At 42.9% G+C, this 26,776-nt stretch overlaps 1 protein-coding gene across 1 annotated transcript in view; it reads right to left on the reverse strand.

The window, feature by feature from the left end:
• The window catches only part of LOC111869895 (homeobox protein SIX6), a 112,014-nt gene extending 92,102 nt beyond the window's left edge, over positions 1 to 19,912 (reverse strand). Inside the window, exon 1 of the mRNA XM_033753589.1 lies at positions 19,837 to 19,912. Within this exon, the coding sequence (XP_033609480.1) occupies positions 19,837 to 19,897 (61 nt within the window). The 5' untranslated portion in view covers positions 19,898 to 19,912. The remainder of the gene's footprint in view (positions 1 to 19,836) is intronic.
• Between the last annotated feature and the right edge of the window lie 6,864 nt (positions 19,913 to 26,776).

The raw sequence follows: 26,776 nt of genomic DNA on the forward strand, positions 1-26,776 counted from the left end.
TTTCCGAAACAATTCTGTTCATTATTTCCGCCGAAATTCCATTCTTTTTCACTGTTTGTGTTTGCAAATCTGACACACTTATTATTATAGCAAAAAAGAAAGCTTTGCAGAAGATTAAAAGGAAACTGCCTGTACTGCGCTTTGTGAGAAGCTCAACAAAGACACATACTTGTGGTGTTTACTGTATGTTTGCACACTCGATGTTTCCCATGGACAGAAACGTCAAGTCAGCTCGCCATGAGACAAGCAAACTCAGGGGTACAATTGTGGATATGCAAACAGCAAAATCAATGGGAACGCGAAACGACGTCGTTAAAGCAGTGAAATAGTCGCCGTGAAGTCTAGTACAATGTTACTAACGTTTCGGAGGGACGTTCTGCCTCCATCTTCTGCGTAGAAAAATAATATGAGCCAAAGTTATGGTATCACGTTACAAATGACGATCAGCCAGTCTTTCTGTCGTGCTTCATTTGGGGCTCATGATCACATTTATGTCTTGGTCTGGACAATTACTGCTTTTTCATAGTGGGCAGGGCCGAATTTACAGTTGAGTGGCAACAATTTATATTATATTTTTTTGTTCTTTGTTCTTACAGTAACTAACAATACAAACTATCTTTTCGTGATTTTTGAGAAGCAAATGTCTCATTAAATTCTGATTATCCTTTTTCTCTCTTGTGGCTAAAATCGGCTCTGGTTTTCTCGGGGGGAGGGCTCATCTCTAAGCAGATGACCGATAAGTCTCTTGTTACATGCCACGGTCAACTGTACACGTTCACAGTATTTACAATTTTATATGTACAAGTTCCTTATACGTCTACACCGCACAATATACACACAAAGTCTCTTGTCAGTCTATGCTTTGTGCAGCAGATTATACGTTATGTTACGTAGCTCATGCTACGACAGGTTTAGCTAAGCGTGGAAACTGAGGTACGGATATTGCGGAGGAAAGAGGGGGGGACAGCCATAGCTCAAGCGGTTAGTCGCTGGCTTTCCACCGCGGCGGCCTGGGTTCCATCCCGGGTCTGGTCAAGTGGGATTTGTGGTGGACAAAGTGGCGCTGGGGCAGGTTTTCTCCGAGTACTTCGGTTTCCCCTGCCAATCTTCATTCCACCAATTGCTCCACAATCACCCTCACCCATCATTTGGGGCTGGTACAGTAGGCCAGAAGTGGCCGCAGTACAAGGGACTTAGTCCCACCCCACTAGCAATAAAAAAAAGCAGAATAATGTAAAGAATATTTGCCCCTTAAATGGCCGTCTTAAGGACAGAGAGAACCGGAGAAAGCACAAAACACAAACAGAAGCCGATTCTTATAGTACAGTAGAGCGGAGAAATCAAATGAGGCAGAAGAAAAAGGACACAGACTGTGGTGGTCCATAGGATTGTGAGACGTCGAGGCTCCCACATTTTCTAGGGAGTCGGCTCACAGATGGCGGTGAGGTTGTTAGCCTTATGTACCGGCAGATCTTTACCCCCCAGGAGGATTCCTGGTGCTCATTTCCGTTAGAGGCTGAGTCGACCCCAGGGCCATAGTGCGGCTGGAAGGATTAGGTCAATTAAAAAATGCAATTACCTCATCGGGAATCGAACCGGCGGCCGTCTGGCTTGTAGCATGGTGCCTCGACCAACCATAATGAAAAAGAGGGCGAGCTAAAGAAGAAGTGAACACCGGATGGTTTAATTTAAGACAAATCTAGCAAACTCTTCTAAGGTAGGATATGGCTCAAAAGTCAAAGTCACATTGCGACTGACGGTCAGTCAGTTAGTCTGTCTGTCTGTTTTGGTGTCAAACCCTATTTGGGGCTCATGACCAGATATTAGTTACTGTCGTGTCACTGTGGGGCGCCTTCTCTGACGAGAGGACGGGTATGACTCAAAATGGCCTGTTTTACCACTGATGATGATGATGAAATAGGCGATCTGACTGAGCCAGTAGCAGGTGGAGGGAAGCAAGGGGCTGCACATGGAGACATTCTTCTTACCTGCCTACAAACTACACGGCGTCATATCACAGAATATAGCATTGCTCAAGTAACCGCCATGAGAACCACAAATCCAACGCGTTAAATTTTCACTGCCCGAACCGGAACGCGTCAAACCCTGGATCTATGTGTGTCAACAGATACTGTACTGGGGAGGGGGCAAGGAATCCAGTTAATATTCTCCTGTTTATTCATGTTCCTTTGAGGTGTGTAGAGCCCCTTGGCTTGCTGATCTCCTCGCCTCCAATTTCACTTTGCTTGAGAGGGCTATGGCAGATCCCTGAAGACAACGGAAGGAGAAAGTCGCTGGTTATTGACTTACGGAACCCTCATTGGATGCCCCCTTTTATCCTTTAAGGCAGAGTGGTATGTCGACGGGGTTTTGGATTTGATATTGGATGTATTGGTCATTTTAACACACGAATCGTAATTATATTTAATTATAGATCCATCACATCTCCACGCTTTACCAAATCACGCTAAGTTTTTTGCAATCCGCAGTGCCCTCATTAGTAGTTACTGGTAGCGGCTTCTAACAATGATTAGTCCTCTGCTTCCGTGCTCAAAACCTCTTTGAGCGACGCTCCCTTCCAACTGAACTTTCTTCGGAGTCAGAGTCAGAGTCAGAGTCAGAGTTATGTTACGACTGACGGTTACCGCCAATCAGTTCGTCTTGGCGACGAGCCCCTTTGAGATTCACGACCGGTATTTTCATTTTCAAAGTGAACACTTGCGGTCATAGTCCTTATGTAACATCCTCTCTGACGATAGGATGAGTCTGTCGTTTACAATTGCTGCTGGTCCTCGCCAGAGCAGTCATTCTTAGGTCTCAGTCCCACGGGACTCATGACCACATTTTACTGTCTCAGATTCGACACTCCCCCAACGTGGAGGATTGTGAATGAAAACAAAAGAGGCTGAACATTAATTAACTTTTTTCAAATTCAAAGTTATGTTACGACCGACGGTCAGTCGGCCAGTCTGTCTTGGAATAAAGCAACCATCTGGGGCTTAAGACGAGATATTTATTGCCGTTAGACATATGCAGGCTTGTTGATGTGGGGAGTTCTCTCTGACAGGACGTGTACGTCTGCACGGACCAAACAGAAAACATCGTTTCCAACATTACCTCTATTTTTCAATGCGTATCCTTTGCCGAGGGAATGTTTACCGAACCGTTGACTAGAAACGGCTCCGGTATGTTGCTTATCTCTCCGTCGTTGCATAGTAACGGCTCTACACGCTTCAGTAAACAGCGATCATTCTCTTAAACCGTATTAATCGACTGGTCTTATAATGGAGACATGTTGTTTTCTGTCAGACAAAAAATGGATTTTTATATAGCACGTATATGAGTCTACGCGCTGTCTTCTGTGCTACGGACGAAGATTTTGACTTATAGATAATAGAAGCCGACATGCTAATATAAAAAATGTATTGCTTTATTTTTTTGTATGTTGATTTAAACCGTTAGTTACCACTGCGCTGTTGTGCTTGACATGCAAGTCTGATTGTCAGCAGGACAACAGCATATACACAGGGAAACGTTAGAGAACTCCTATATTCCGTTATTTGCCGGACTGCTGGCTCCGTGAAGATTGGTATACGTTCGGAAGGTCCTGCGACCAGCCACCTCGAAACAGGATTTCTTGGTATTCCCTTTGCCTCTTTTCCTTCTCACTGAGATGGTTTCGAAGTTCCAAATTGCGGTCATCAAAATTAAGCCATTCCGAATTAAAAGTCGTAGAATTATCTTTCCAAATTTTATGACTCACAATTAGTTCAGAAAAACCACAATTTTCCAAACACTGCTTGTAGTCATTCTAACGTCTTCACTTTCATACTGTCCATATCAGAAGGACGAGAGGACGCAGCCAGGGACTCTTCTAACAGAATTATGCGCTTTCTCTTCCCCCCCCCCATACAAATAAACTACGTCTCACTTCTCCCATGACCTTACTTTTTCACCTTTTCTTCTACCATTCCTTCTTACCGGACACCTTCCCTACTCCGTTACCGGGCGAGAGATCTCATGTCCCGTGACTGGAGTGATCTCGTGCTGAAGGACCCAACAGCGTAGGTGCGTCCCACCCTTTCACCTGAGGATGGAAATAGATCCACTTTCCGAAACGTTGCTTTCTTTAGAACACCGGACAATCCCGAGTATTATACACCATCGTCAGAACGTTTTAGAATCGAATATACGAGTAGTGTTGAAATTAATTGCGTGCCTGCATTTTCAAAATGCGAAGTAATATGCCAGTGAATGTTTGTTTTCCTTACTTCGTGAATTGGGGTGAATATGCTTAAATTCGAATCCTTCCTTTTGTACCTCGTAATTCCGAGGCATTGTGTGACATGTAACAAATTTATTTAGGACGAGGACCACCCCTTGTCGGATATCCGTGATCGCTTATTCAATATTCGCAGATATCCTCCATACCTGGAGGGCGACTCCTCCATTCGCATCCTGAGGACGCGCTGTGCCTTGGTGACAAGGGACCCACTCAGTTGAGAAATCCTTGAGTAGCTGAGTGACTGGTGGCTTCTCAAGGAAGGCTCAGTTAATTATCCTTCAAGTTAGGGGTAGGCCTAGGTCACCGAGCAAAATTGCGGACGTTTGCTGCCCAACAGCAGTCACTAATACCTCCGGTAGATGGGGGAAGCATTATAGATACTTCTCAGCCAGTAGAGCCGGTCTCGCTGGCTGGGCGGGACTGATGGTACGCACCAATACCGGTAGGATATAGAGGCTGGTAGAAATCATAGAGGGAAGCACAATGGACCACTACAAGTCTAAGTGCATGGGGAAACCCACCCTCTCTAATAACTAACCACTAACTAACTAGGGGTAGGCCTAACGTTTTCGACATAAACTGGGGCACTGGACTCGTTTACATGAAAAAAGGCGTTAAGTACATTTGTAAGATCCTTTAAATCATAAAACGGAGCTGTCCAGGTAGAAGGGGGAGGCGTTGCAGCAATTTCGGCAAACCAGTTGGCAACGTGAAACAAAACACATCTAGAAGGGGCCCCTAAACTTTGCACCGACGGAGATCTCTGCGAGATTTAACGGGGTGCTACGCCACCGAAACCCGGTAATGGCGGACTTCTATATATCTCTGACAACGTCTTACATAGCTGTTGTATTCGATTTGTATTACTTCTTCTTCTACTGCTGCTGCTGCTTGACGCATTGGGCTGCCTGACTTGTGCCCATTTAGAGTTAACTAATTCCGAAATTATGAATCTTGTAGATAGTTTATAGGACTCTTTGGACGAGGGATCAGCCCGTCGCAAGGACGTTACCCGTACAGGGTAACACAAAGACAGAACAAACGCAGGCATCCATGCTTCGAGTGGGATTCGAACCCACGATCCCAGTGTCTGAGCGGGCAAAGACATTTCTTGCCTTCGACGGTGCTGCCACTGTTGTCTATTGTTGGACGCCGTGGAGGCCCATAGGGTTGTGAGAAGTCGAGGCTCCCGCATTTTCTAGACAATCGGCTCACAGATGGCGGTGAGATTGTCAGCTTTACGCGCCGGCCGCCCTTTACCCACCAGAAAGATTCCTGGTACTCATTTCTCTTAGAGACTGAGTAGATCCCAGAGCCATACTGCGGCTGTAAGGATTATATCAATTGAAAAAGGAATCCAATTACCTCATCGGGAATCGAACCTGTGACCTGCCGGCTTGTAGCAATAATGTTTCAACCAACTATGCTATCGCGTACCCCTCTTGTTATTATTATTGTTATTATTTGTCGATATGAGCAGACCATTATTGTATATGGCACCATATTTCCCGCTCCTAGTTTGACAGATGGTGTAAGAAATGAAGTTTCCATGTTTCGCTTAGAGCGGTGGGGCGTCCAGGCGCTCTGTGGACTGGACGATTTGGGAACCACTGATATAAAGTGGCAAGTTAAGGGGGTTCAATATGCCGGCTTCTTCACTGAATGATAATGCCCCTCTGCCGTCACTCTCAATGTAACACATAATGCAACCAATACCTCAAGTGAGAATATCGGACTAGAAGTTAGCAACAAATTGCTTAAACATGCGGACATCTTTATTTACTTGGGAAGTGAAATAAATTTAGAAAAGAGAACTCAATAGACTAAGTGGAAGGATACAGAATAGTCCTATATACGAGGAAGAGTCAGTAAATAGGTCACAAATGGATATGAAATGTAAAACATGTGATATTCGAACCTGAGAATAATATTTATTTCTCGACATACCCTCCACCAACATTGATACACCTGTCCCATCGCTTTACCAGTGCGCCGAAACCCGCAGCAGAGAAGTCTTCTGACTGTTGTCTCAGCCACTTCCGCACCTCCGTCTCAACCTCTTCGTCATCAGCGAAACGTTTGCCACCGAGGCTGAACCGCCTTGCGTGACAAACACTTCCCACCGTAAACAGGAAACATTTCTTCATAAATATCCTTTGCAGTAGGTCCTATTGCCATTAAAGAATGCATAACAGAGCGCTGCTCTTCGGTATGACACACCTCAAGAACGGTCGCCATTTTGACTACTGAAACCAGCCTCTGAACATGCGCATGCACGTCTGCTACCTAGATTGTCAGGAAGCTGGAGTGTGGTGATACCTAATAACACAGAGAGAAAAACTATTACAGCCATTACAGCTGTTTTACTTCAATTTGTGACCTATTTACTGACTCTCCCTCGTATTGTCACATTATAAAACGGGCATTGTTGAAGGCGAGCCACAAAAGCAATCAAAACAACAATGTATGAATTATGCATTAAACTAACACTCACATATTGTAGCGTGTAGAGCCGTTACTATGCGACGACCTCGAGACTGGCGAATATACCATAAACGTTTATAGGCAACGGCTCGATAAACACTTATCTTGAAGACAAAACTGGGGCGTCCCAGTCAGTACCCGTGTGGAGGCGGGGTCGAATACTTCCACCGTGACCCTGCGAGTCGTAGGAGGCGATGAAAAGGGAAGTCTTAAATATGAGACAGTAAAATATGTTCGCGAGTCCCAAGGGACTGAGGCCCGAGAAAGACTGCGCTGGCAAGAACCAGCAGCATATACAAAAGACAGACCCGACCTCTCGTCAGAGAGGGCGCCCCACAACAAACATATTCGTAACTGTCAAACAGTAATACATATCTGGTCATGAGCCCCACATGGGGCTCGACACCAAGACTTACTGACTGACCGACCGTCCACCGCAATGTGAATTTGAGTTTGACTTTGACTTTGACTTCGACCATGTCAGTTCTGTAAGGGTGTTTGTGAAGAGAGGATCTGACCGCGTGAAGCCGAAAAATGTCCACTATTAAAGCCGTTGCAAGGGAACGGCTGTTGAAGAAACAGCAGGCTGGAAAGAAGGCTTAACGGGTGCTGTGGTGATTAGCGATGGCGCTGTAATTGCTTGTAGTTCAGTCGTGTGTATAAGTGGTCAATAAATACAATATTTTTTCCAGACCCCGTCTATAGTCACTCAAACTACGTGACAATACAGCATAGAAACATGGGCCCAAAAAGAAGCAATAATCCAAGGAACACATATGAAATTTTTGGGAAATATCAAGGAAAAAATAGAAAGGGACAGATTTATGCATGAAGTTTTTACAAGAGATGGAATTCAGAATTTCATAATAGAGTTAGAGAGACAATTACAATGGTTCTGCTATAGAAAACATGGGTACAACGGACACAGTGAAGGTCATTAGCAATGTAGTTTAAACATATGAGAACTATTGGACGACCCAGAAAAAAATTCTACAAGCCGGAAGTTCGCGGGTTCGATTTCCGATGAGGTCATTGGGTTTCTCAGTTCACCCAATTCTTCCAGCCGCACTATGGCCCTAGGATCGACTCAGCCTCTAACAGAAATGAGTACCAGGAATCTTCTTGAGGGTAAAGGGCGGTCGGCGCGTAAGGCTGACAACCTCACCGCCATCCGTGAGCCGATTGTATAGATAATGTGGGAGCCTCGACGTCTTACAACCCTATGGGCCTCCACCGCCTGTTACAGGGGCAGCTTTACGTTTACAGATTCTCGAACACGTCAAGAAGAGTAGCATAAGTTGACAGGAAATTAAAAAAAAAACTGTTTCGTCCATCGACCCGTATAAAACGGAAACGACGCAAGAAGACCGCAAGTGTGCAGAGCGAGCGATCATTGTAGGCAACACTGCTTGTGCTGTGGCAGTACCCAGGCTACGTGTTGTTGAAATATGAGCGGCACTTTGGTAAATAACGTCACTGATTATTGAAGAAGAGGTGCGAATGAATGGGTGAATAGAGTAACATAGAGAAGGGTCCAGAACGTGTTGTTGCCCGTAAGCTGAGTTCACATGTATTCGTTGTCACTACCCCTAGTCAGATACACAGAGACATCCAGAGGAAATGAAATGAACCTCGGAATATTGGGGGGGGGGGGGTGTTTTACGTCGCTGTCGGTTTCTAGACTTACGAATGATGAACAGGATAGAATCTGGAAGGAAGCGGTCATAGCTTAATCGAAGTACTATCCCGCAATTTGACTGCAAAGACTGGGAAAAACCGCGAGAAACCTAGGTGTTCCGGCCGAGAATCGAAGACAGCACTCCCGGGATACAAGTTTAAGAGTGTTATCTCCCGACCGAACTGTTCCATGTCTCCGTCCCCAATGCAGCTGCAACCACTATCCCTGTTCTATTTGTTACATTTGTCACGTCTCTCCACTTGCAGGGGGCACGCGGTAGCCTAGTTGGTTGAAGCACTGTACGTCAAGCCGGAAGGTCGCGGGTTCGAATCCAGATGAGGCCATTGGATTTTTCAATTGACCTAACCCTTCCAGTCGCACTATGGCCCAGAAGTCTAACATAAATGAATACCTTAAATCTTCCTGGGGGTAAAGGGCGGCCAACGCGTAAGGCTGACAACCTCACCGCCATCTGTGTGCCTACTGTATACAAAATGTGAAAGCCTCGACGTCTCATAATCCTATGGGCCTTCACGGCCTATTACAGGGATAGCTTTACCTTTTTACCTTGTCCCACCCGCAAGCTTCAATGTAGGTCTAAAAATACGGCGTGTCACATCCTACGATGAAGATAAGGCGAGGCAGATACCAAGCCCCACCCGCATGTACTGTGCAAGCTGAAAACATCGGTATGACTTTCAGATAACCCTTGTCATTGTCCTACATTGAAGCTCAGTGTGTCCTTAAGTGGCCAGAAGAATGGTCAAGGCCTGCAGCTGCTTCGCCTTCTTTTGTTTGTAGGATAATACTGATTCTAACAGCCTGTTTATTTAACGACGTTGTCTGTAGGTCAGACTACATAGCTCCAATTTGTAGGGTGATTAATACATAATGAATTGGAAAGAATATGGAAGGAAGTGGTCGTAGCCTACATCAAGGTACTATCCCAAAATTTGCCTGGAAGGACCGAGAAAAACAGCAAAAAGCTTCACTCAGCAAAACAGATGTTCCGGCTGAGATTGGAACTAAGAGCCTTCTTAATAAAAGTCATAAGCGTTTCGACCAACTTGCTCAGCGGCTACTTGTTCTTCCTCTTTCTTCAAAGTGGCCGAGTAAGTTAGCTCAAGTGGTAACATTAGTGACACATTATACGGGGTCCCAGTTCGAATCTCAGCCGAAACTCCTATTACCCTCCAGTCTCTCACATTTTCTAGACATTCGGCTCACAGATGGGGGTGAGACCAGTCTCACGCGCTGGCCACCATTACCCCCCGGAAGATTCCTGGTACTCATTTCTGTTAGGGACTGAGTCGACACAGGGCGATACGAGCAAAACGTACAGTAATTTCATTTGTAACCATGTAAACAAGACGAAGACTGACAGAACAAAACAGCGAACCTCAACAGTGGATAATCCGATGGTTACTTTCCCTCTTCTTCCACCATAACACTGATTCGCTGATTAGTACGGGACGCGATATCGTAGGCGCCGTTCAATTTTTTTTTTCTGACGAGCGCGTATGGACTCCACTGCACACGAAAACACACGGCCCGCCCTCGTGTGGACCGGGCTTCGGCAGCGGTGGCTGCGTCAGCAGCGGCAGGTATTCTCAAAGCAGTCGTAATCTGAGGGGTGTTAGTCTGTTAAGTTGGGGGTAAGAGGTCGGATTACACAGCTCTCACCCCCCCATACACGTCTGACCCCAAACACGTGTAAAGAACCTCACACAAAATATGCAACATTGGCCAGTGTGCTAGAGAAAGATTGAAACTGCACGCTCCAGAGAAGTTGTGATATCCCTGTCATCATCATCATCGGCATGGCACGTCCACAGGTTGGGGATGGAGGAGGCGGTCTCCAGATATGGAGGGTAGCTGCGAATACTGAATAAGCAGTCGCGGGCAGCCAACAAGGGGCGATCCTCCAGCTTCGGGTTTGACCGTGAAGCTAACAACCCTACACCATAAAAATGAGCCTGTCACGAAGAGCCTCGGACCTCGACGGGTGAACACGGTAATGAGGCTTCGGGTTTCACAAAATGCTGGGAAGTTCTTGAGTAGTTGCACAACTGGCAGCTTCTCAAGAAGGACTAATTTCCATGAAGTTAGTTAGTTAGTTAGTTAGTTAGTTTTCTTTGACACGGTTTGTATTCACTCTGAACTTGTATTTGGCCTCTAAGCCTTTTCAGTTAGCACGTAAAAAGAGATCAGTTCTGTTATTAGTACGACCTGGTAGTGACGTCGTGAAGCTGTATGGGGGTGGATGTGTACCTCCACGTATTCGTAACCTCTGCTTAAAGCCCCGACAGCTTTATCCCTGGGAAAGAACTGGACAGGATAGGAGACTGGATGGATCTCAGAGCCGATCTGGACGCTGTGGAGAAGGGAAAAGTCTTCTTCACCTGTCAGGAATCGATCCAAGAGTCTTCGGCCTTCTAGCCCGTACCCCGTCACTGCACTGACTGAGCTATCCCGGCACCTAGATCCTAGCAGTAAAGATAAAAAGTTATCCCTGAGCTTAACTAATTAAACATTACGGCATGAAGGCGTATGGGGGAGTGGATGTATAAATCCACATTTTCTTAACCTTGGAACTAGCTGAAGGTTAGTGGTAATTTTTATGCCCCTGCCTCTTTACCCCGGATAAAGACCCATTGGACAGGAGGTTGGGTGGACCCCAGAGCCGGTCTGGACGACACGGAGAAGAGAAAATTCTTGACCCTTCCGGGACTCGAACTCCGACGCCTCGGTCGTCCAGCCCGTAGCCAGTCGATATACCGACTACGCTATGCCGGCTCCCAGAAGCAGTAAGAATACTGTTGGTACAATAGCAGATATAAAGAATTTCCAAATTCAGGCTTCTGCAATAAAATTCGTCACGAGGGACTTTTTAAGCCTCTAGTCTCTTTGGTAGTTATCGGTTCCGAACCGGAAGTACAGATATCCGCAAAGGATACGTACAGCAGGGTCCTTATAGACCGAGTCCTGACCGTGCGAGTTCCCGTTTACTGCCATCTGCTTTCACGCTTGTATCTTGCTCGGCTTATTCTTCGACCCTGATGGTGGAAGCGATATGTTCCTCCGAAACGTCGACTGACTTTGAACAGATTATACGGCGTTATATCCCGGATGACAGTGCTCTTTATTTAGAGATCGTATATGACGTATTTAAATATATATATAATATTATAATCCATAAACTCACGCACGTTTCAAATTGGCTTTCATTTCGGGGTATATTCAGTATTGATCGAGTTTCTCGACAGTTCGAGGCGACTTAGGTCTCTTTCAGCTGGAACTATCGAGACTTTACTGTACTTTTCACTACAAGTCAGAATTTGGGCGAGGACACACCAAGGAAACCGCAACGGCAACGCAACTGCAATTTCCGAGAAATGTCGCCGATTTCAAGCAGGCAGTTGGTTTCCAGATTAGCAGGCGCACACTGAGGAAACTTATGCTTGATTAGTTGCTCACATCGTCCCAAGTGGGTATGTTAGTCCGTCGTAATGCATGGTTGTATTCTTTCTTTAATTTGGTGCCCTCACCTTCTGCAGTGCTGTCATAATGTGGCGGAGCTGAGACCGGCCGAGACGGCTCGATGTACAGTGCAAGAAGACACCTGATGATGGCCGTACATAGCCGAACCATGTATGGTGAAAAAAGGGTGACTATATAAAAAGCTGTATTTAAGGCGGAAATATATGTGAAATAAATGATATATTAATGCAACAAGATGCTTAAATACAATATTAGGAAAAGAAAACATTGGGTGCATCCGTGCTTCCGCAATAATTTAAAATCAGTTGCTTACATTGTTTCGAAAGAACTTAACCTGGATCCAGACTCCTTCGTCTCACGAGAAATTCTTTCCTAAGCCAAATCTATTTTGTCCTGCCTAGCATAGACTGGGTGGCATTTGTCATATATACCAGGCGCTTGCTCAATTGATTGCACAAAAACAAAATTAGCCGTTTCGTCAATCTTTCGTTCCCTCTTAACAAACAAATGAATCAACCACCACCACATTATGACAGGATAAGTATTATTGTCTCCCATTGCAGAACGTAAGTCCACGAAGTTAAAAAAAGTACAGTCATGAATTACGACGGACGAACATAACCACTTAAGACGATGTGAGCAACTAATCAAACATCAGTTTCCTTAGTGTGCGTCTGTTTATCTGGAAACCAGCTGTTTGCTTGAAATCGGCGACATTTCTCGGAAATTTCGGTTGCGTTGCAGTTGCCGGTTTCCTTGGTGTGTCCTCGTCCTTAGAGTTACTTTACGACTGGCGGTTTATCGCCAGTCAGTTCGCCTTGGCGCCAAGACCCTTGAGTCTCACGACCAGTATTTTTATAACCGAACCCTTTCGATCATATTCCTTACGTCACATCCTTTCTGGGCCGTGCCATAGCACAGGCGGTTAGTAGCCGGCTTCCCACTGCGGTAGTCCGGCTTCGAACCCAGGTCAAGTCCTGTGGGATTGGGTATGTTTTCTCCGAGTACTTCGGTTTCTCCTGCCAATTCATATTCCTCCGACTGCTCTACAATCATCATCACCGCTGGTACAATGGACTGAACAGTTGCCGCAGTACCAAGTGGACTCAATCTCTGATGAGAGGATGGGTCTCTTGTTTACAACTGCTGCTGGCCATGGTAGTCATTCTCGGGTCCGAGTCCCGCGGCACTCATGACATTTTATTGCCTCAGATTTGAGACTCCCCCAACCTGGAGGGCCAGGTCCCCGTAGCTATATCCCCGGGAACAGGACGGCCCAGTTATGCCCCCAGGCACTGGGTTCTCTTTTTGTCGTCTCCTGCGACTCTCAGGGCTGCGGTGGAGGTATTCAAACCCGCCTTCAAGCAAGATTTTCACTACAAATTACGTATCAAGTATATATATTCATTGCCGCAGCGACGTATTCACCTAGCCGTTGCCTAGCAACTAAAACCTCTTCTGGCGCCACTGTTTCGGCTTTCATCGTACAGGCATACTGCCAGTTGTTAGGGTGGGACATAGACAGCAAGATGACTTCGTATGCCTCTTTCTTTTTCTAAAATAAGGAAAGCAGACCAAAACATGTTTCATGCATTCTGAAACATAGGTTTATAGGGCCTAACGAAACGTCCTGACAACCTTGTTTTGTCCACGTTTCATTTAATGGAGTACGTAAGCACAGTGTATTCAAAATGAAAGGGTCTGTGTATCATGTCAAATTTATAAAGCACGATTATACGTAGTTTGAGACAGAAAGTTAAGTCACTGCTGAAAACGGACAGTGTCTATCTGCTCTGCGAACTAGGCTACGTCATGTCTTGTGTAGGCAACCTTACGGACGAAAGGTCCTGTTTAAGCATATTTGAATCTCCATCGGCATATGAATAACGCGAGTGTGTTGAAAATAGATCCTAGTAACTTTAGATTGGTGACGTTGGCAGCCTGCGTAAGTAACTGTCGGTGATGCACCGGCGTTCCCAGGGAGTTTACGTGAAACACAATAAATGAATTACTTGCCGTATCCCTCAATGCATGTTAGCGTAGTGCCATTTCAAACGGGCCGTAAAAACGTAGAATAGTCACTGCGCTTAACTAATTAAGCATTATGCCGCGAAGAAGTATGGGAGAGTTGATGTATAGATCCACGTATTTATGAATTCACCACTAGCTGGAGGGCTGGGTGGGCCCCAGAACCGGTCTGGACGACGTAGAGAAGAGACAAAATCTTGACCCTATGAGGACTCGAACTCCGATCCCCCGGCCGTCCAGCCCATAGCCAGTCGCTATATCGACTACAAAATGAAACTGTACATGTTGCATTACAACTGAAAGTTCTGTACATAAAGCAAAGTGCTGCTCTTTTAAATGTTCCAGATTCATCATTTTGAAAATAAACTGTTTTTTATGTTTGGTTTCCTCTGCTTCTGTTCGCAGTTGTTAGAACTACAATAGTCACTCCTATTGAATTGTGCATTTCACGCCTATACAGAAACTCTGTTTTGTAAGTTGCAGTGAGGTTGCTAACCCCTGTCATAGCCTCTTGACAATGTGACTGGCGACCCATTCAATGTAGTAATAAAGGGCCACCTCGGAATTACATAATAATCCCAATAACAGGGAAGGATTTGCAGCAGGGGGTCCAACCCTTGTTACAAAGAACTGCAGTTCAGGAACCACACGGGACGTAGAGAGAGGAGGGGAAATGAAACACGAAGGAGAGAAAGAGAGAGACAGATGCGACTGCCACTGTTACACAAACAAAACACGTGTCTTTTTCATTTTTGTTGCTTACTTTACGGCGCTGTCTATCCAAACGACATGGCGTCGAATTACAGGAAGATATGTAGATGAACTGGAAGGGATCTGGAAAAAAGTAATTCACCTGGATTGACTCATGAAGCTCACTAGAAACCCCTGTCCGGATAGCCGATGTCCCGTCTAGAGTTATCGGTACCCAAACTTCTCGGACACGACGTCCCTGTATTTTGGATAAACGTAAAGTTTCCAATGTGTGTCTGAAATCTAAGTAATGCAGTTCCTACGTCACACAAAACACACGTCCATTCGCCCTTGCGCCTTCACGGCGCAATGCTTAATTATTTAGGCACAAGGACAACTCTACTTTTCGAGAAACAATCGCTGTCTATTCTGCGAATCGTACGGAACACACAAATGTAACACAAGAGACAAAACCCTGAAAGTGAGAAAGATCCTCAAATTGCAACAGAGTTTTCAGGCATTACTTTCACATAGACAAAGATCCCAAAGACTAAAAATAAAATTACAGAATCATCGAACAGAATACATAAATTAAATTCAGTTCTTCAAAAACCAGAAGGCTGTCAAACAGTGTGAAAGATCGTTTGTCTTCTAACCGACAAACTAACCAACTAACCAGCTCCTTGAAGCAGGGACCTTTTGAGAAGCTAACAATTGTCAAGAAATTCCCCACGCTTTTTGGAAACTGAAGGTTCATTGCCACGTTCACAACAGCCTATCACCGAGCGCTTTCCCGAACCTAATGAATCCAGTCTACATCCAAACAAGAATGAAACCGGCGACATACGAGGAAGATCTATCTGTTATAATAAGCCGTCATTAATATAATGTAACAGTGAGATTAAAGCTCTGAAATGATGTAATTTAGAGTTACCATCGAAACTCATTGTAGAGCGTTAGTACACCGCATGAGAGCTACGTAGGTCACGAGGGAGCGAGCGGTCTTTTGTTTTAGTGTATCTTGTCCTCTGCATATATCTTGATGTCGATATGCGAGAACAACTGGACGTAACTAAAGAGCCATATGCATCAAACAACGGAACCACGGCGCTGTAGACACTCAACTTCCTTTCAAGAGAGGCAGTCTAAAGGACACGAACCGAATTGGGTCCAGATTTTAACAAAGTCTTTTAAACCACACTTGTAAATAGGTTAATTATAATAATTTATAAATATTTTAATATATTCATGCATATCGCTGCAGTTGTTAAAGGACCAGGATTTATATTCATGGCATTGTGATCACATTGTAATAGCAGTTTCTGCCTGTATTGATATGTCCTTTTGACGATGGTCTCTCAGACCGAAACATGTCAAGGGTGAAAAATTAAAAATGAGAAAAAACATTTATCAGTCACACTGGAAGGACTTGATAATCCTTTTATAAAACTGATGAGCTTGCAATGAACAGTAAGAACAAGAACATTAGAGACCTGTATAGAGGAATAAATGACTTTAAGATGGGTTACCAACCTAGCAGTAACTTAGTGAATGGTGATCTGCTTGCAGATTCCCACAACATTTTGAATATGTGGAGGAACTACTTCTCTCAGTTATTGAATGTACGTACATAGGGCCAGTAAAGTTAGGAAGATATAAAAACATACAGCTGAGCCGTTAGTACCTGATCCTAGCCCTCTTGAGGTTGAAACTGCTATTGCAAACGGTATAAATCGCCACGTAGCGATCAAATTCTGGCAGAACTTTTCAAGCATTAGTAAAGTACTACGTTTTAAGATCCATAAGCCAATTACTTATATTTGGCATAAGCAAAAATTGCCTGATCAGTGGAAGGAATTTATTATTGTACCAGTTCACAAGAAGGGTGATAAAACTGACTGTAGTAATTACTGGGGGATATCACTGCCATCAACTTCATACAAAATTTTATACAATATTTCTCCCTCAAAGTTAAGTCCATACAAAGATGAAATTATTGGGGGGTAATCAGTGTGGGTTTCGACGTAACAGATAAACTACTGATCAGATCTTTTGCATTCATCGGGTACTAGAGAAAAAAATGGGAGTTCAATGAGACAGTACATCAGCTATTTGTAAACGTCAAGAAAGCCTATGATTCAGTTAGGAGGGAAGTATTGTACAATATTCTAAAAGAGTTTGGGGTACCCATGAAACTACAGGGGATGGACAAAAATATGGAAACACCCAACAAAAAACACATTACCGTGACTAATATGGTGTAGGACAACCTCTGGCTTGCAGAACTGCCTGCAATCTCCTTGGAATGGATAAATAGAGGTCCTGTATGATTGGCAAGGGAATCTTGTACCATTCTTCCTGAAAAACATGGTAAGTTCTGTTATCGATGATGGAGGTGGATAGCGCGCAGGCAGATTGCTCTCCAAAACAGACCACAAAGGCTCAATAATATTGACATCTGGCGATTGTGGGGGCCATGGCAGACGTGACACTTCATCTTCGTTCTCAGAAAACCAGTCCTGGACGATGTGAGCTATGTGAATACAGGCATTGTTGGCTTGGTAAATGGCATCACCATTAGGGAACAAAGTTTGCACCATGGGATGGACCTGGTCGCCCAAAATGGTCACACAGTCGTTGGCAGTGACGTGACCTTGCAGGGTAATGATGGGTCCAACAGAATACCACGATATGGCTGCCCATACCATGATCGAACCACCGCCTTGTTTCTCTCTTGGCAGCAAACAATCTGGATCGTAAGCTTGGGATGGCGTTCTCCAGACGTAAACTCGGCCAGAAGTCGGAAAGAGTATGAAGGTGGACTCATCCGACCAAATGACCGTCTTCCATTGCTCCATAGTCCAGGTATTATGACTTCGGCACCACACTGTCCTCTTAGTGGCATTTTGATCACTGATGAGTGGCTTTGGAATTGCAGCTCGTCCAGAAATACCCTGCTTGTGGAGTTCCCTTCGTACTGTTTTGGTGCTGACAGGGTTTGTGAGCGTGACATTCAGTTCAGCAGTCACTTTTGCAGCTGTAGTCTTCTTATTTTTCGTCACAGTCCTACACAATGTTCCTCTGTCTCGATCGCTCAACACACATTTCCGTCCACGCTGGTGTTTATCGGATGCGGTTCTTTCAGTCCTCCTGTATGTGGTCATAATCTTGGATACTGTGCCTCGCGAAACACCAAAAACCTCGGCTACCTTGGTTACGGAAGCACCTACCATATGGGCCCCAATAATTTGCCCGCGTTCGCATTCTGCTATCTCTGACATGATGCACTAAAAACTGCACAGGACACTGTCTCGACAACAAATGAAGCTTGCAACGTATTGCGGAGGTTGTACAGGTAGTGGTGTTGGGCAGATAAGACAGCGTGACCTACAAACGTCGCTAAAATAAACACTTCAATTCAGCCATGCATTTCACGAGGTGTTTCAATATTTTTGTCCATCCCCTGTAGTTAGGCTGATGAAAATGTGTTTAAATTAAGGTATGGTAAAGTCCGTATAGGTAAACATTTGTCTGATAATTTTCCTATCCATAATGGCCTAAAACAAGGAGATGCTTTAACGCCACTACATTTCAACTTTGCTTTAGAATAGGCCATTAAGAAGATCCAGGAAAACCAGGTGGGACTGAAATTAATAGGGATACATCAGCTGTTGGTCTATGCCGATGATGTGAATCTACTGGGTGATAATGTAGATACCATAAAGAAAAACACACAAACTTTAATTGACGCAAGTAAAGAGGCTGGTCTAGAAGTAAACACACAGAAAACTAAGTATATGTTGCTGTCTCGTCACCAGAATGCAGGGCAAAATCATGACATAAAGATAGGAAACAGATTATTTTGAAAATGTGGCACAGTTCAGATATTTGGGAACAACGATAACAGATTGAAACCTGATTCAGAAGGAAATTAAGAGGAGATTGAACTCGGTTAATGCTTGCTACCATTCAGCCCAGAACCTTTTGTCTTCTCGTCTGCTGTCCAAAAACATAAAAATTAGAATATACAGAACTATAACTTTGCCGGTGGTTCTGTATGGGTGTGAAACTTGGTCTCTGACATTAAGGGTGGAACATACTTAGACTGAGGGTGTTTGAGAACAGGGTGTTGAGGAGAATATTTAGACCGAAGAGAGATGAAGTGACAGGAGGCTGGAGAAAACTGAATAATGAGGAGCTTCATGACTTGTAATCTTCTCCAAGTATAGTTAGAATGATCAGGTCAAGGAGGATGAGGTTGGTAGAGCATGTAGCACGAATGAGGAGAAAAGGAATGCATATAGCATATTGGTGGGAAAGCCAGAAGGAAAGAAACCACTGGGAAGACCAAGACGTAGTTGGATGAATAATATTAAAATATATCTTAGAGAGATAAGGAGCTGGGATAATGTAGTCGGTACAGCGACTATCTACGGGCTGGAAGATCGAAGGGTCGGAGTTCGATTATCGGTAGGGTCAAGAATTTTGTCTTCTCCATGTCGTCCAAACCGGCTCTGGGGCCCACACAACCTCCTATCAAATGCGTACCGGTGGCTCTTTTCCCGGGGGTAAAGCGGCCGCGGCGTGAAGCTGACCAATCACCTCCAGCCAGCGCAGAGGTCAAGAAATTGTGGATCTATACATCCACTCCCCCATACGCCTTCACAGCATAGTGCTTAATTAGTTTAGCACAGGGACAACTTTACCTTTTTACCTTAGAGATACAGGAGCGGGTGGTATTGACTGGAACACCATAATGAAACTTCGGGTTCCGTGAACTGCTGAGTTCTTGAGTAGCTACTCAACTGTCGGCTTCTCACAAAGGGCTCAGCTTCACTAAGTTAGTTAGTAGTGTAATATGCAAACGACTGTCCAGTTGTGGTTGTTATTCGTAGCCGATGTTGTTAAACGATGGTTACGACGTATGCTGCAGCAAATTGTAGACATGGCCAGGAATTCGGGAAAACGCAATGGAAGTTATTAACAGTATGAAAGCCCATGTTAAAAGAAGCGATGAGACTAGGCGTTGGAGTTCTCAACGGCTCTAATACTAGTCAACTAAATACATTTATAATGTAACGATTGTTTCAAGTTTTTAAGGAATGGTCGACGATAGATTTAAAAGCTTCGTACTCACTCCCAATTCAAAAGCGTCTAGAAGAACAAATACCTGCCAAGATGCAAGGAAACGTACCTTCGTCTTCACTTTTAAAGATTGCTGGCACAGCCATTTTCCTGCGAGTTCATATATCTTCCGTTAGATGGTGGTAAAATACTCAGTGTACAATCTAGTCATCTCGTAGAAATGTAGCGAGTTTTACACAGTCGATTAAAGATCTTGCTGTCGTGGTTGTACTGTGAGTTCCATTCGATGGAGGCAGTTTAAAAAAAAAAGCCAGACGAGGCTGCAGAATCTACACGCGAACTGGGCTGCCGTGACCATCAGAGGCCTTTATGTATAACGAAATAATGTAATGGGTCATGTATGTCTGGAAAACTAAAAGTCATGTGCATGCGTGTTTGACAATGACTGAGACATTTGACAGGGGTAGACCAACTAACTATCCGCCAGTTGTAAAGTGATCTTGCGTCTGACATGAAAATCGATTGTTCGATTTGCTGTTGGTAAAAACCATTTGGCGACACCAGGTTGCCCTTTTGTTGTATATAATTTTATTTTTTTTCGGACTGTTTGTCGATAATTGTATTTTTTTAACTGAAGCTATTTTTGTCATTTTACAATGCTGTCTATATATTGTAATATGCAATTAGGAAGGCCCAGGGAAACCAGGTGGGGCTGAAATTAAACGGGACACGTCAGCTGTTGGTCTACGCTGATGATGTGAATCTACTGGGTGATAATGTAGATACCATAAAGAAAAACACACAAACTTTAACTGACGCAAGTAAAGAGGTTGGTCTAGAAGTAAACACACAGAAAACCGAGTATATGTTACTGTCTCGTCACCAGAATGCAGGGCAAAATCATGTCATAAAGATAGGAAACGGTTGTTTTGAAAATTTGGCACAGTTTAGATATTTGGGAACAACGATAACAGATCGAAACCTGATTCAGGAGGAAATTAAGAGGCGATTGAACTTGAGTAATGCTTGCTACCATTCAGCCCAGAACCTTTTGTCTTCTCGTCTGTTGTCCAAAAACATAAAAATTAGAATATTCAAAACTATAATTTTGCCTGTGGTTCTGTATGGGTGTGAAACTTGGTTTCTGTGTTTGAGAACAGGGTGTTAAGGAGAATATTTGGACCGAAGAGAGATGAAGTGACAGGAGGTTGTAGAAAACTGCATAATGAGGAGCTTCATAACTTTTACTCTTCTCCAAGTATAATTAGAATGATCAAGTCAAGGAGGATGAGGTGGGCAGTTCATGTAGCACGAATGGGAGAGACGAGGAATGCATATAGGATATTGGTGGGAAAGCTAGAAGGAAAAAGACCACAGGGAAGACCAAAGTGTAGGTGGGTGGACAATATTAGAATGGATCTTGGAGAGATAGGATGGGATGGTATGGATTGGATAGATCTGGCTCAGGATATGGACCAGTGGAGGGCTCTTAACATGGTAATGAACCTTTGGGTTCCATAAAATGCTGGGATATTCTTGAGTAGCTGCAGAATTGGCGGCTCCTCCAGAAGGGCTCAGCTCCATGAGTAAGTAAGTAAGTAAGTCTGTATCTTGTATTATATAGCGTTGAATGGTAGGTTAGGTGAGTAATGAATTGGAAAACATGTGGAAGAAATTGGTCAATACAACATTTTTGGTATTATTCAAGTGTTTCATATATGGGCAAAAACCTCCCCAGATAGCTGGTGTCCCCACCAGGATTCTAACAGAGAACCACCAAAATACAAGTCTAAAGCTGTAACCGTTACATTATCCTGCTTGGTCATTGAATTTTTAAGTTCTGTACATCCATTTTTCACGATCACGAACTTTGTGAAAAAGAACTCGACCAGGGGAAGTTAAAAAAGTGGAGTGTTTATTTTCATTGCCTAATACCAAAATCTTTGGGCAGCATGCCAGATAATTTTGTAGGACAGAGGATTAACAGATGATTTTGAGAATACAAGGAGAAATAACTACACCTCTTGGAAATGCAGTAACAAAATATAACTTCTGTACATCACCTCACTTTTGACTGACCTTGGCAAAACTTCATTGCTTCCTGCACTACAGGGCTACTATAATGAAGTCTTGAACTACATCCAATAGATGGAGGGCATGATGATGCTTAAATATTCCCACTGTCTGTATACAGTTGTATGTCCCTCAAGTCTGCCCTGGCCTGTCTCAACTAGCCCAAAGTGACTGTCACTAGAAAATGCATCATGTGCCTACCATAGCAATATTTGTGTGACTATGAAGGACTCGATAGGAAAAGTACTGGGAAATATGACTAAAAACAGCCCTTAGAATGGCCAGTGTGCACGAAAAATCCATCAGTGGATCATGTTCTTAAGTAGTCCCCCATTCTGGTGTTGTTCGGTCAAACATTTGTCCATTTGAACTTTGCCACATTTTCAAAGGATCAATTAGCTATCTTATATGAATTTAGTGATGAGACATCAACATATACTTAATTTTTCTTTCTTTATTTCTAGACCAACCACCTTAATACCACCAGTTATAGCTTGTGCGTTTTTCTTTATGGTGTTTACAGTATGTATCTTCTAATAGATTTAAGAGTATATCATCAGCATACAGCAGCAACTAGTATGTCCCATTGAATTTCAGTTCCACCTGGTTTTCTTGGGCCTTCCTAATGGTGTAAACTGAAAGAAAGTTGAAAAACAATGGCAATAAAACTTCTCTTTGTTCCAGAACATTTTGGATATGAGACATATGACAAATGTTTACCTCAAGATTACTGGATTTTTGGACTTTGTCCATTGTCCAATATTCTAGAAAACTAGAGAACATTATGTAAACTACCTGTTTACATTTTCAAGTGAGAGGGAGACACCTACTCTGTTGAGTCCCTTGGGAAAACTGATCTCAATCACTGGACAACTTATGTCAGTCTAACTACAGCTATATAAATACCTGAGACCAGTTTTTAGAATACTGGATGATGAATAAAGTCCAAAAATCCAGTAATTCTGAGTGCTATATGCCATTATCAGAACCCTTTAGAATCTAAATGTTTATCTAAACAGACTTTACTAAAGATTTCATCTAAATACATTTTAATAAGCCTAACAAATTTCATGGGTACCGTGAACTCAATCAGAATATTGTACAGCACTTTTTCCCTAACTCAATTATACTTAAGCCTATGGATAGATCATATACTCTCTCACTGTATTCTCATTTCTTATTCAATATCTGTCAAATGCAAAAAATTCTTATCAGTACTTGAGCTGTCATGTCAAAACTCACATTGATAATCTCCCATGTGCACTTTACTGTAGGTTTCGTATAAATACATTTTAAGAAGCCGAACTAATTTCATGGGTACCCAGAAACTCAGTGGTCTATTGTGCTTTATTTTCTGGGATTATAATGCTATGTAGTGCACTCAAAGTCAACTGACATTTCAGAGGAACCTGTCATCTTCTTCTTTAGGATTGAAGAATAAACAATTTCTGCTTGCCATTTGCTTTCATGCTGGTTTATTGCTTGGTTTATTCTTCCATCCTGAATATGGTTATATATCCCTCCAAAATGCCGGTTGACTTTCTACACCCTATATAGCTGTCACATCCCATTAGATAGAACTCTTCGTAACCACCACTGTGAGAACCTCAAACCCTACAACTCTCCTAAAGGCTTAAGTTTTGGAAATATTTCTGAGTACAAAAATTTCAGTACTAATGAGCAAGAGTGCATTGTGTCTTAAACTGCAGAGATATTATGAGAGATACTATGGACGTAAGAGGATGAGAAAAAACTGTATGATTTCTAATACCAAAGATGAACTAGAACTGAATACCGACAATGGTATGTTGCACATGTAGATTTGCTCAACAAGCAAGGATGATAGAAAACGTTAACTCAGACTGTTGTTCTTGCATGCATTAACTGGAACTGAGAAGCATGTAACATAAATTCCTGACACTCTTTCCAATGGATAATTTCTGATGTTACATATACAATTACTGATTGTGAAAAAATGGTTAACTTTACAAACTACATGCTATTAATAGAGATATCACACATTCTAAACCTGCAGTGTGTGGTCCACAGATAGTTATGCATTAATGTGCTTACTTCTCATATCTTTCGTTTTTAGGCTACTTTCATTATTTTTATGAGAGCACTTTGCTCTCTGTCCCACATCCCTACCCCCAAACATTGCTAGGCAATGGCTTGATAAATATGTTTCCATGGCAATGAATACACATGCAACAAGTGAAGAACTCTTGGATGTGGTATTTTGTATGAAGTCTGAATCATTTCGAATACTCAGTATATAGTGAAAGGAAAGTAGGTGATCAGTTCTTTGCTGAACTTCTTGTTACTGATATATTCATATTTGTGTGTGTGTGCCATGCACGTGTGCATGCACACACACAACTACAACAGTTTTAGAAGACTGGAATTACTCCTTTCCTTTTCATGTCAGTGTGTTTTGTTAATGTGAATTTTCTTTAGGTAGGCATTCATACTGCTACATAAATTAATAACACAATCCTATTATTTTCAGGCCTAATTTATATTTTGTTCTTAAAATATTTAACATTTTCTATGACTTCAGTGACATGACCTTCATTTATGACCCATAATAATATTAATTTCTTCATAACAGTGGCAATGGTGCAGTTGGGAGGTACCATGAGGAGGATATGAACTATTTCATGTATGTTAACAATCTGTATTATATTACTGAGGTACAATTACAAAAGACAAGTCCATCCAATGTGACTATTTCAGTTTTCTCACTTGATGATTCACTAGCCTTACACGTTTCGATCCATTTGGATCATCTTCAGAGGCACCAAACACTTTTTAGAAACCACTATCACAACAGTTGTCATATCAGATACACATGTAATGTCCAAGTACACAATGTTCCATCTATCACTCACAGCAGAACAGTATACACAGCACAGCGGGCCAAGAAATCATAACGGACTCTCCCTAATCAAATTACATAGGAGGCACAACATCGGCCACCTTGAAGAGAGACGACAGGGGTTATTGACACGAACCGTATGTTTTATGTATTTTAATTTTTAACAAAGTTTTAAAACTTTAAAACAACTTTAAATATTTCTATAACCAGAAAGGCTACTGAGAGTGATAGATGGAACATTGTGTACTTGGACATTACATGTGTATTTGATATGACAACTGTTGTGATAGTGGTTTCTAAAAAGTGTTTGGTGCCTCTGAAGATGATCCAAATGGATCGAAACGTGTAAGGCTAGTGAATCATCAAGTGAGAAAACTGAAATAGTCATTTGGATGGACTTGTCTTTTGTAATTGTAACTGTTAGTGTGACAGACCAAACTGAAACAAATCAAATTTACTGAGAGATGTTATTTAATATATATACTGTCCCAGTATAAGTGTCAACTAGATTAGTAGAGGTGGTGATGGGTTTACTGGCACACCAGACCATGATGATGGGGACAGAGATGACTCCTAAAATGTCAGTAATTTTTAACCAACTGATACAGCTTATAGCCTAAGATTCTATCAGAAACTATGACCATCTGTGCCTATTTACCACCTGGGTTATAAAATATTGTGGACATATAAAAATGAGAAAAGACAGTGGGCCAACTCTTGTTGAAACTTCAGGGAAATCACTGAGTATTTTATTGACAGTATGTGAACAGTGAAGCTGATCATGCTGGCTAGTACACTTAGGACAATCCACTAAAACGTGCTGGACATTGAAGCACGTGACTGCAGACAGGAGGCATCTGTGAGTGACATGAACGCTGCTAACTTGTGACCAGCTTACCACAACATCATGCAAACAGCATGAGCAGAAAACTACATCAGAGCACCACTTGCTTCAAGACCCTCACATTGTTCTTCTGTGTGTGGTCCAATCCCTTTACCATTTGGGGAAAAAGACTGATGGAGGGCGATCCTGAAATCCAAGCCTAAAGCACAAGGTATGAAGATGCTATGGACAGTGGTGCCCCTGGCAGCAGCACTAGAACCTGATCAGGATGGACCAAGCTTCTTATAAGCTCTGTTCTGATATTCAAATTTCAGTTATATCATAATGGTGCCAAGAGTTCCCAACAGCACATTGTCAAATAATGAACAAACATGAAAGTGGGTGTTACAGCTGCATGGTAAGCGGCCTCCGTAGTCTAGAGGTAACATTCCCACCTCATGACTCGTGGTATGCGGGTTCAAACCCGGCGGAGGTCGTGGAATTTTAAGGGTGGAAAAATTCAGGGAGGGACTTTAAGCCGTGGGTCTCGTGTCGTAGCTTTACGGCACGTAAAAGAACCTCATATCTCCAAAGGAGGTCACTGAGCTAAATTCAAGGACATTTCCCGCCAAACAGTAGTCTCTAACGCCTCTGATAGATGGGGGAAGCATTATAGATACCGCCAAGCCAGTAGAGGCCGAACTCGCTGGCTCGGTCAGGACTGATGGTACGTACCAATATCGGTAGGGTATAGACTGGTAGAATATCATAGAGGGAAGCACAATGGACCAATACTGGTCTCAGTGCATGGGGAAACCCACCCTCTCCAATAACTAACTAACTAACTACAGCTGCATGGTGAGGAGCCAACAGTAGCAGGCATAACAACCATTCTTTACATGAGGGAAAGACAGGATAATGTACGCTACTGTATTGACAGATATATACCTCAACACAAGAATATATTATTTGTGTGGATATTAATATAAATTACCTTCTTCATAGTGAAAGAAAAACAAGTTAGATACCTTATTGAAAACTTATAATTTAATAAGTACAACAAATTTTCTCACCAGAGTTCAAAGATATTCTGCTACAGCCATTGATAATATTTTCATCGATAATACTAGAAGGGAAAATTATTCTGTAAGGCCTATAATAAATGGATTGTCTGATCATGATGCACAATCCATAACATTTAAAACAATAAACATGAGAACACATGCTAAACAATTTAAAATAATAAGGAAA

Source organism: Cryptotermes secundus, unplaced genomic scaffold, assembly GCF_002891405.2.
Source record: "Cryptotermes secundus unplaced genomic scaffold, Csec_1.0 scaffold653, whole genome shotgun sequence".
Classification (NCBI taxonomy): Eukaryota; Metazoa; Arthropoda; class Insecta; order Blattodea; family Kalotermitidae; genus Cryptotermes; species Cryptotermes secundus.